This window comes from Arachis hypogaea, chromosome 6 (assembly GCF_003086295.3).
Source record: "Arachis hypogaea cultivar Tifrunner chromosome 6, arahy.Tifrunner.gnm2.J5K5, whole genome shotgun sequence".
NCBI lineage: Eukaryota > Viridiplantae > Streptophyta > Magnoliopsida > Fabales > Fabaceae > Arachis > Arachis hypogaea.
The window spans coordinates 72,430,057-72,441,220 of NC_092041.1; the positions used below are offsets into that span (position 1 = coordinate 72,430,057).

The 11,164-nt window shown below is 33.9% G+C and overlaps 1 protein-coding gene across 4 annotated transcripts; it reads right to left on the reverse strand.

Annotated features, from left to right (window-relative positions):
- Nucleotides 1-1,444: 1,444 nt before the first annotated feature.
- On the reverse strand, nt 1,445-10,638 carry LOC112696697 (protein CIA1). Of its 4 annotated transcripts, none has more exons than XM_025749526.3 (12): nt 10,136-10,638; nt 6,348-6,465; nt 5,955-6,199; nt 5,520-5,666; nt 5,149-5,367; nt 4,945-5,009; nt 4,745-4,810; nt 4,575-4,646; nt 4,193-4,255; nt 3,805-3,874; nt 2,689-2,772; nt 1,445-1,800 (listed from the first exon to the last, which is right to left on the reverse strand). In XM_025749526.3, the coding sequence occupies exons 3-12, from the start codon at nt 6,135-6,137 to the stop codon at nt 1,729-1,731; spliced, it is 1,041 nt and encodes a 346-aa protein (XP_025605311.1). In that variant the 5' UTR covers nt 6,138-6,199; nt 6,348-6,465; nt 10,136-10,638; the 3' UTR covers nt 1,445-1,728. The 4 variants fall into 4 exon arrangements, with proteins under 4 accessions (XP_025605311.1, XP_025605310.1, XP_072053162.1 ...); XM_025749525.3 differs by having other exon boundaries at nt 6,342-6,465; XM_072197061.1 differs by lacking the exon at nt 10,136-10,638 and adding an exon at nt 9,459-9,638 and having other exon boundaries at nt 6,342-6,465.
- Between the last annotated feature and the right edge of the window lie 526 nt (nt 10,639-11,164).

An 11,164-nucleotide genomic window follows, 5' to 3' on the forward strand; every position in this document is an offset into this window, starting at 1 on the left:
CTTATCGATCCCTCATATTCATTTAGGTTTGTCAGACTCAACAGAAAAATTTGACCTGGTTGATACAGATGGGTGAGAGGGTTTTTAAAATTAGATAAATTAAACTCAGAGATCGATATGTCCAAATTTAAAAGAGATCAATGATTTAAATGTATTTTTAAATTTTTAGAGAGTTAAATATCTGCAAACCAAAAAATCAGGAATCAATTTATCCTTTTCTCTCAATATTATTATTGATGAATGATGATGTTGCTCCCTCATTTGTTAGTACTGTGTGCAGTACATGTTCACCTTCGCGGAATATACTAGTGAGTAGTGATAAAAGTGGTTTTGCCCCTGCTAGAGTTTTTTTTTATGTATATGGCAGAATTTAAACTCCTAAAATTTATTTAAGTAAATTAATAAACTAACCACTAGACCACTTTAAATTGGTTCATGAATCTCTACCACTCATCCATTTTATGTATATATAGTCAATAACTAGCTTTCGAGGCCCAACACGAAACAAGTATGTTTTGAACATTTCTTGTGAACATTAATGGAGAAACACCATTAAACATCTTTAGGTAAAGGGAAAAACACTACTCGGACCTTTCATTATCAATTTTCTTATCCATCTTATTTTCCACTACAATTAAGTGGTGTTCTAAAAAAAGGTACGAAGAAAAAAGATCATTTACAAAATAAAGTTTCTGATAAAGAAATAATTGACACAAAATAGTAAAATACCTATTGGCTGTTGCTAAAGTATTGGAAGTTTCGTCAGCAAAAAATGTCCCGCACTACCAATGTGTGATGATCATTGAACCACATCAAAAGTTATTCTTCTTCCTTTCCATGTTAGATTTAGGGCTTGAGCTTCTAAGAAAATATTTTTTTTTTGAATTATCTTTTTTTAAAAAATCTTATGGAGAAGTAAAAGTAATTTTATATTTGGATATCTCATACAAAAAAATTTTTTTATCTATCAATTATATTTAAATATAATAATATAAAAATATTTTTTTTGTTTATTTATTACATAAAAAAACATCTTTTTTTTTAAAAAAAAATTTAAAAAAAATATAAATTACAACTTCTCAAAAAAATTATTTTTTTTTATTTTTTTAGTACTTTTACTTTTACTATTAAAAATTTACCAAACATACTAAAAAATAAAAAAAGTCTTTTTTCATTAAAAAAAATCTTATTTTAACAAAATAACGACACCCAAACAAGCACTTAATAATGGAATCCATTGAAACCAACTTGAATTGGTCTAATAGTAAAATCACTAATCCGTTTAAGCAGGTGTCAGAATTTTAAATCTCATTTTATGCATGCAACAACCTATTAACAAGCAATAAACTCTTAAATAAAACTTTGATCTACGATAAATTAATTTTTAGCTTGTCAGAATGAAAAATACCGTAACAAAATCCAAAGACAAAAACAATGGGGTCCATTGAAGTAACAGTACTTATGGTACTAAATATAGGTTAATTTATTTTCAAGCATTCTAGAGCAAAAATAAAAAAAATGGAAAGGTTTACGGTTATTTCGATTTACAGTCACATAGTACACCTGGGCCTAGCATCCCTAAGGAAAAGAAAGGGGGAAGAAAAAATATTCCTTATCTATATTAAAGAAAAAGAAAAATAATAACCGAGATTCTGCAACCTACCACTTCTATTAGGCTTCAACAGTATAAAGTTTTGCTACTGATACAGCAAAGGTTCAAAACTTGAATCACCTCTGTGGCACTAGCTCCCACACCTTGATTGTCCCATCATCACTCGCAGAGGCTAATAGCGGCTTCTCCTGTTTAGTATGCCACATCAAAAAAATAGAATAAAATAAAATAAAAATGACCGATGTAAACAACAGATTAGATAATCACAAAAAGCAAAAAAACCTGCTGAGAAAGCTCACCATTCTCTTTCATATCAAGTTTTTATAAGCTTATATGTGTAGAAGAAACAAGGTGGAGGATCAGTTACACCCCTCTACTTTGGTGTTTGGTCATCCATTTTCTTAATACCATTTTGACATACTGTTAAGCAAATGGTTGAGATGGAATATTTATAACATTTATGTAATGTAATTTATTAAATAATGTAACAGTTTGAAATTGCCCATTTATTCTTTTAAATTTCCCTCACTGTCTCTCTTCCTCTGGCCATTCCCTAGCCCCCTTTCTTGATTAGCATGTAGATCGCTTCAGCAACGAACCACATAGTAAATTGCGGGTAAGGAGTTATCACTTTTCAGTATCATTCAAACAAGGGCAAGAAAGAGGAACCACAAGGCTTTAGCACACATCTAGCATCAGCGGGAAATGGGATTTGAGCACATAATAATACAAATAGTGACTATCCTTCAATCTTCCCATCCGTTAGCTTCTTGGGTTTAAACCAAATTTTTTTTTTCCAGTTACTAAATATGTTTATGGTTATGGTTCGGCTCCAAGGCATAGAATACTCAACAATACTTTACACTCAGACCAGTGTGCCCACAGGGTTATTTTTTGGCGGTAGCTGTGTTAAGTGTCCAACACAAATAACTCAATCTGATTAATTCAGCAAATGTACACAGGAAATAGAAAGAGACAAATGCTCAACAATCTATTCCATTGTAATACAAATAGCAACGCTACCAAAGAGAATCACTTTTGGTTGATTCCATTAAAGCAATGTCCAAGAATCTTACCCCAGGGCTCCATTGCACTGAATTTATGTCCATATCATGGGCCTTTTCCTTCTTCAGCAGCAACTTGTACAGAGGACCATCCACCTATGTCATATACAAGCAGCAAATTAGGGTCAAATTTACCCTACATTCTTGATAGAGTAGATGCATCGATTCTTTCGTCTTTATTCTTTTAGCATTTTCATACACAAAAAAGCATAATCTTATACAGTTTGCATTTTTTCCAGGGACTTGGATTTCAATATACATATGGCTGTGTCCTTTAATGTTGAGGTTCACAAAACCGTTAAATGAAAAGGGTCTGATGCAATTCCACAAAACACAGAAATGACAAGGAAGATTATCATATTAATAATAACAAATTAACAATGGAATCTGTCTACTCCAAATAACTAGTAATCCTGAACAATATTGAATTATAACGCAAGATTATCATGCTCAACTCTTAAAAACGAACATAGTTCAATTAAAAAATCAATGCAGATAAATGATGTTGCAAAATATATTCAACAGTAAATCTGTTTGATCAGTGTTCTCTGAGCTTAATGAACAAACATTTGGCACTAGTTTGCCAACTTGATTGCAAAGTCCTTATGGTGGCAAGTACAAATAGCTCAATAAGTCCCATGTTTATCCATGTGTGCAGAGAATCAACTACAATAATAAAAGGTCCGTGATTTAAAGGAAATATTATGGACAAGACAAAGGGAACTTTTAATGAATGACATGCAAAGATTAGATGTTAGCTCTTTTTGGGCAATGTTAGCTACTTACAAAATTTATAGTGTACGAGGATAATAATATGTTCCCAGGCACTAGTGGTACCACATGAAAATCACATGCCTCAAATAAAGAAAATTGTTCACCTACTTGTATTCAAAAGTTGAAACAGCTTATGAATGTTCCAGTTAACATTCTCAACTGTAGTTCTGTATTTAAATTATGGACTACTAGACTAGCAAAGTAATAACAATAATAAATGACCTCCCTGTATCCAGATATAAGAGAAATTCATCTCTTAGGCAATAGGCACACATAATATATATATATATATATACAATAAAACGACATATGAACTCCTTTAGCTAAGGATAGATGCAAGAAGAATTGGCATACTTGACTTTCATTGTCATCCACAAAAAGACGTATAGCATCATCGGCAGCTCCACTAGCAAAGATACCTTCTCTGTTACATGAAAACAAAATGCAAGATACAGATTGATCAGATTTACATAACTAGAAATTAATTTAGAGTGCACTGGTTATCTTGATGACAAAATAGTGTTTGATTTATTTTTCTTTCAAAAAAAAAAATATGAATATGAAATTATGAATCACTAGAATATATCATAATGATAAATAATAAAACTCTTCAAAAAGCAATGCAAATGAAACTATGACTGACTAATGATTGGACAGAGGGATTAAACAGAGAAATAAAAGGATCTGGATAAATACCAGAGTCAAATGAGAATTTCATTTTAGTTAACTAATACCCAACTACCTTGACCAATGAACAGAGAAAATTGTCCGATCATGATACCCTGTAAGAGTGCAAAGATGTCTCCTGAAATTCCCAAGAAGAAATAGGAATCAAATTTTGAAATGTACAAAAAGGAAAAGGTATAATAGAAGACTAATATGTCACCATTATAATCATTTATGCTTATTCTTCATTTGCACAAGTTCCATAATAGGATTAGTAACCCAAACTGATCTAGTTGCAGAAACAACTAAACCATATATGTTCATGTATGGTTTATATGTGTAGGCAAACTTCCCATTAAATATCCAGGAATTAGAAAATTTCATCAAATGTTGAATACACATTCTGGTAATCCATATCTGGGTGGGAAAGGGGAACATCTAGCAGAAATGTTACTTACCAATGTCTGAATCCACCACCAGATTGCATCCCTATATTTTCTGATTCCCATATCTTAAGCGTAAGATCATCACTGACATATAGGGTCGAAATCAAGAAAATGCTACATATTTTAGTTTGAAGATAAGCAGGAAACAATTTCACGATGAACAAGAGAACTATTTCACTTACCTGCAAGTAACCATTTTATCACCACTGGCATTGAAAGAGAGTGCCCAAACAGTTGAAGTATGACCACTGACAACAGTTATATTAAAATATTGACATTAAAAATTTTCCATAGAATACAGGAAAAAGGATCACCAATCATGTATTAAAATTTAAATTTTAAAGAGAAGAAAAACATGATGGAAGATGTCAACAAATATTACTTATTCGGTTCTCCTATTGTTTGAATGCATTGCCAATCGTCACTATCACCTTCATCTGCCCAAACCTGGAAGAAAAATTGATTGCTCTATAACATTATCACACTGCCATATCCTATTCATTTACAGTGGAAGACAAGCAACAATAAGGCTAGAGGACCAACAGCAAAACTTGAATGCAAGAGCCATTACAACATATTGCATTACCTTAATAGTGTTATCATAACTACATGAAAATAAGATATCCATTGTTGGATGCCATTTCACCATTTTCACATCTTGGGTATGTCCTTGCAACACTGACACACACTCAAATTCATTCCCTGGCAGCACTTCCCATATCCAAACAGATTTATCTCTACTACACGTTGCAAGTAGGTTTCCAGATGCATTCCAAGACACACTCTTCACTTCGTGTTCATGACCCTGCCAAAAAAATCACATGTATGTCAATGCAAAAGATTTTTTTTTCGTTTTTGAACAAAAAAGGAAAAGGAAAGTAGCAACAATCAAGTAGGACAAAACATCCAGAAGAACAATAATAACGGAAAATAACTGAATTGGAAGCACTAGCATACCTCCAAAGTGGAGACACACTCGTAATCACCCCCAACATTCTCCCATATAGCTGTAGTGGCATCAAAACTGGCAGTGGCCAGCAGCTTACCAGAAGGTGACCAAGCGCACGACCGAACGGTTCGAGTGTGCGGCTCATCCAAAACCGCCTGCATTGCATCAATCATCACACTGACACACTCGTAGCAATAAACATAAAACATACAATCTCAATCACCAAATTAAACTCTAATCAAGCTTAGTCACTGAATATAAATCTCTCACTATTTAACTGCAATTGGATTACTCTTGACCACATTATTCAATTTTTTATTATAATCAATCAATCAACCAATCAATTGAAAAACAAATAATAATAGGTTGATCAAAGAGTAATGTTACTGAGTTACTGCTAATTAATATGTAATTGAAAAAAAGAAAGAAAAGAAGAGATGTGCCTTGGTGGACCAGACACCAGAGGAGAGGTTCTGTTCCCAGATTCGAATAGTTTTGTCGCCACTGCAAGAGGCAAAGAGGAGTGGGACACCGTTGTGGCCGGTGACGGGGTTCCAAGCCAAACTCCAAACCCTATCAGTGTGGCCTTCGAGTCTCTGAATTTCCTTTAGTTCCAACCTCTCCATAGTTTTCTTCAGTTCTTCTTCCTTTGTTGCTGAGCTTTTTGCAATGGGTTTTTCCACGTGAACTGCACATGCCGGGAAAAATACCCAAAAGTAAGAACAAGAATTAGCGTTAAAACTTGAAAGGCAGTAAGGTGGCTCCCTTAAAAGGAAGGGCAAGTGAGAAAAGTTTGGAAGATTAATTATAGAGAAAAAAAAGCAGTGTACCTCCACCTCTTTAATGTTTTGGGGATGTGCAATTTACCCCCCTTAAAATCTATCTATCTATCTATCTGTTCTATTTCTTCTTAATAGGAGACTTCTTCATGATTCAATGCTTGACAAGTGGCACCTAACAACAGCAACAAAAAATCAATCGATTGAGATTGAGATTTAAAAAACAATATCAAACACAAACTAGAGATAGTGAAGCATATCCAGAGGTGCATGTACAGTGGTGCAGCCAGTGGCTCTAGCTCTTCCTATAAAACATTTACACAACGCACAGAATAACTTGATTATATACTAGATAAAGAGAAGACAAAAAAAAATCACTTTAAGGTTTTACACAGCATACAAACAACTTGAGCACAATGGATATAGAAATTTGAGAAAGCAAAAAGTAATCATTTTTTACATTACTTAAAAGTACTCCTGATAACATGATGGTCGATGGACACACAAGAGTGGCAAAACAAACCGTGATAATTACATGGCATACAAAGAATACATGGGGATGCTACCCCACTTAATAAAAGAGTTGCAGCATTTTTCTTAATACAAAAACTTATAATTTAAAAACTAATCGGCAGTTCAAAAATCTTTCCTGCTGCTTCTTGAGTTATAAATAAGAAGCAAAGCTATGTTTCTCTCGCATATTCTTTCTTCTCAATTTACTCATCCTTTTAATTTCTTTTCTTCCAGATCTCTTTTCATGGAAGGGGAGAAGCACAAATATTTAAGAACTGATGGCAGTCAGATCCCCACATTAACAAGGTGTTTTCCAATGGATGATCTAAAAAGAAAGGTAAACCATCATTGAATAATTACATCTTAACTTTTAACTTCTTTGCATATGTACATACAACATATCCTCATATTATTCATAGTAGTGGCAAAATGCTTTTTTTATTAACATATTCAACTTGAATTCTTATTTTACCATAGTGATTAAATTTTTCTCATGAAAGGATCTGTGTTAATTTTAAGCACCCAAAACAAAAAGGGCCAACTCAGAAAATTGGAAACTAAGTATTGCGAAGTGAGCAAGAGTGTGAACTGTGAAAGGTGAAGCATAAGATGTTAGATCACGTAATAACAAAGAAAACTTATTAGTTTTAGTTCAGTGTTAGAGAGTGCTAGCAAGTCAACTTTTGACTTCTAACACAAATGGGTCTATAGATAAGGTGATCAAGGTGTAAACATCACACTCAAAAATATCTCTTAGTTCCCTTTGGCCTAAACTAGTTGTGAGATTTAGTTTTGTTTCCCCTTCATGGTTAAAAAGAGTGTCCAAAGAATAAGGAGAAAAACTCAAAAGAAGAACAAGGTCAGGAAACCCCTTTTTTCAGAATAAAAAATGTTAACAGTTTCACTAGCAGTACACATATAACCCCTCCTCCAAAATTATTTTCCCATTAAACTCACCTATTTACATATTTAGAGGACCATTACCAACTGAAAATTACAAATACACCTTACTCACTTCATAACAAAAAAAGATTGAAATTCAAGATAAATGGTGTCTAAATGCCAAAAATGTTGATGCACAAAGGGGAAGAATGACAGCAAAATGCATGCAGAAGCTCAACAAAATAGGTTGCAAATCAATGTATTTTGAGTTCTATGCATGGCCTATCTCAAGACTAACTGCTTTTAAAATTTAACTATAACAGTTGTTTCTGAAATTAGCAGACTATAACCAAGGGGAAGCACATTTAGTCATATGCAACAGAATCCCATGCTGAATCAATTGCAAGTTGCTTGAGCACAAGACACTTTGGCAGTTTGGCTGGTGAAATGTCATAAAACAAACATAGCTCTGACATACTTTATGACCTTGGTAACTTTGCACATAATTTTTTGTAAAAAGAAAAAATTGAGAAACCAAAATTTGCTTCGAAATGTGGTTTGTTATCAATAGAAAATGCATGAACCAATCAAAGCAAGCACTATGCAATTCGCATTTCAAACTAACCACATAAAATCTTATTAACGTTTTTAGTTATTTCTTTTCCAAAAACTTTATCTTCAAAAAATGTGGCTGGTGTAGCAAACCGACTTATGATGCTTTTAAAAATTTCTTCATCATCTGTAAAATGATTTATGTCGAGATGACAGCAAAAAACTCCAGTCCTAGAAATTAAATTAGTAACTAATTTTCTCATCTTGGGAACCATTTTATCCATTTTGTTTTCAATGATTGAGATGCATATCAGATACATTAAATGACAATACTATTTAAAACGTTGCTAGGAATTACTTAAGAGGGAACTAACATGTGAGAATGAAAGAGAAGGGAGCTTCATATGAAGCAATTATTTACAGTTCCAACTATAGTAATTCAATGCTCGAACACTGCATTATCAGACACTATTGAATTTATCTCAGTGTCCACAAAATCAACTTGGAACCTGGGTTACTATTTCATTACGCCAGCCTTATGCAATTACCAATTTTGAATTTTATCAATCTTCATTTAAAACAGTATCACTTTAATTCCATGGTAAGCACAGATGCAAAGGTTGAACATTCATTTGATTAGATGTATTATGGCAAATTGATTTTTTACATAATAGAACCGTATCAATATATTTTAGGCCAAAGTCATAAACATACAAAAAATGCATCATATGTTCAGAGTGTAAAGACATACTTGCACAGTATCAACAGAGTCCCCTTCTCTATGTTACATAATTACCATAGAATTTCTAAAAAGCAAAGACCCCTTATAGCTAAAATACCACAACTCTTCTTATGACCATCTTCCAAACTTTGTTGCGTCCCACAGGATTAGGTGACTATCCCTGAACCCAGTCCCCATTATCTTAATCAACTAAGCACAAAAATAACATTAAGAGGCATATGAATCACTTTATTTGATATATCTCAATAAATTCATTTGCACAAACCACTAATTCCAACTATAACAGATCTTCCTTTTCCTCTCATAGTTCTTTCATTCTTGGACAAATTTTCCCAATAAATAGGACCACACAATTTGAGTATTTGACAATCACATCTTAGCAACGCACCACAAATATCATGAATCAGTTTAACATGAACCAAACCTTAGAAATGAAGTAACACAAGAAAATCACAAAGTGAAAAGCTAGAAAAACAAACATTAAAGGCTATGGGTTGCGCAGTGAGCAACAGATATGGAACGAGCAGCGACCAAGCGCAGAACGAGACCAGAAGAGCTAAAGGGTGCAAAGAGAAGGAAACAAAGGGAATAAAACAAAGGGAAGCAGAATAAAACAAGGACAGAAAGGAAACAAACGGAAGCAGAACCAGACCAGAATAACGGAAGCAGAACCAAGTTAGTTCTATACATTAGGGTTGGCTGATCGAGACTACAGTTATCACAACAGAACTCATTCAATAGATTACAGGCTGACCCAGTCACAATTAGATAAATATAAAAAAAAATTATATTTTCACTACTTACCAACTAATTATGAACTAAATTAAATTAATTCTATATTTTCACTATTAAAATCCTAGAACAGATTCAATTCAACGGAAAGGTCCATTTTTGATTTTTCATCTCAGGAAAGAGGCAAGCATAAAAAAGAAAAACATCGCAATACCTAACGCTAAATTCACATCATCAAATTTGTAATTGTTTTTTGTGCTTATTCACCTCGCAGTTTTCAATTTTCATGTACTATTATTATTCTGCCATAGACCTATAACTGGTCACCCACACAGAAAAACCCTCTCTTCTGACGAAAAAGAGCCCCACAACAAAGTTTTTGAAAAAAAATTAAAATACGAAAGAAATAAAAAAAAATGCTCACTCGATTGACTAGAATACGCAGATCAGGGTCACCCAGAGCTTCCTAGCACGAACAGAGGAAGATTCAGTGGAGGAGCAGAGGCAGACGGCCAACCCGAGCACGGCGACGGCGAAGCAGAGGACTGAGACGAAGAACCAGAATACGCAGAGGCAGATGCTGACCCGCGACGGCGACGGCGACGGTGACTCAGAGGCCGAACCAGAGGATGGCGAAGGCTAACGGAATAAGGGAGCACGAGAAGAGGCAGAAGACGACGGCACACGAACCAAGGGCGAGCAGATCCAGACGAGAAGATAGGAGGCCGGAAACGGGGACCAAAGCCACGATAACACGTCAGCAACGGAATTACTGACTTGTCTGTGGCAGTCAGCGTCTGAGTGTTGGCTGACCAGGGGATGTGAGCGAGACTAGAGAGTTGAGAGACGAGGTGAGATTGTGTGAGAGGAGGACGGAGTGGGAAAGCACGAGTAATTAATTACCAATATGTTATAAAATAGCTAAATAAATAAATAAAGAAGAGGTAACAAAAATTAAGAAATATAAAGAGAGAGAAAGAAGTATTGTATTATAAGAGAGAGAGTATTTTATTATTTGTTGTATTATAAAAAATAAGGTTGCAAGAACCGAATTGGTTAATAAATCGATGAGGTCACTGGTTTAATGATTTACTGGTTCGACCAGGATTCAAGTCAACCGATTTAATTAAATATTAAATAAAATTATTAAAAAATCTAAAAATAATTTTAAATATATAAAATTAAGGATTGGCCTTGAAGTATACTACAGTATCACTAGTGATTGACACAATAGTAAATACTACATACTGCTAGCTTTTCTTTTTACAAGGATGTGGCTACTTTTCTCTGCCAAAGATGTTTACAGAAAGCATTCAAGTCTTATACAGATACAAAGATACTCAGCAATAAAAGTTTCATGGATAATGTTCTTCTCAAGATCATTGAACAATTTAGCCACTGCTTTGTTATCACCTTACCAATTGATTTCGGAGTATTATTGTTCCAAAGCTTC

Bases quoted from the DNA above. Each gene is read 5' to 3' on its own strand.
- LOC112696697 (XM_025749526.3), bottom strand. From the start codon at position 6,137: ATGGAGAGGTTGGAACTAAAGGAAATTCAGAGACTCGAAGGCCACACT. The intron at 4,811-4,944 runs GTAATATTTGTT...AACTGTTGTCAG, and splicing joins ACAATAGGAGAACCGAATAA to TGGTCATACTTCAACTGTTT. The intron at 4,647-4,744 runs GTAAGTGAAATA...CCTATATGTCAG, and splicing joins GATAAAATGGTTACTTGCAG to TGATGATCTTACGCTTAAGA.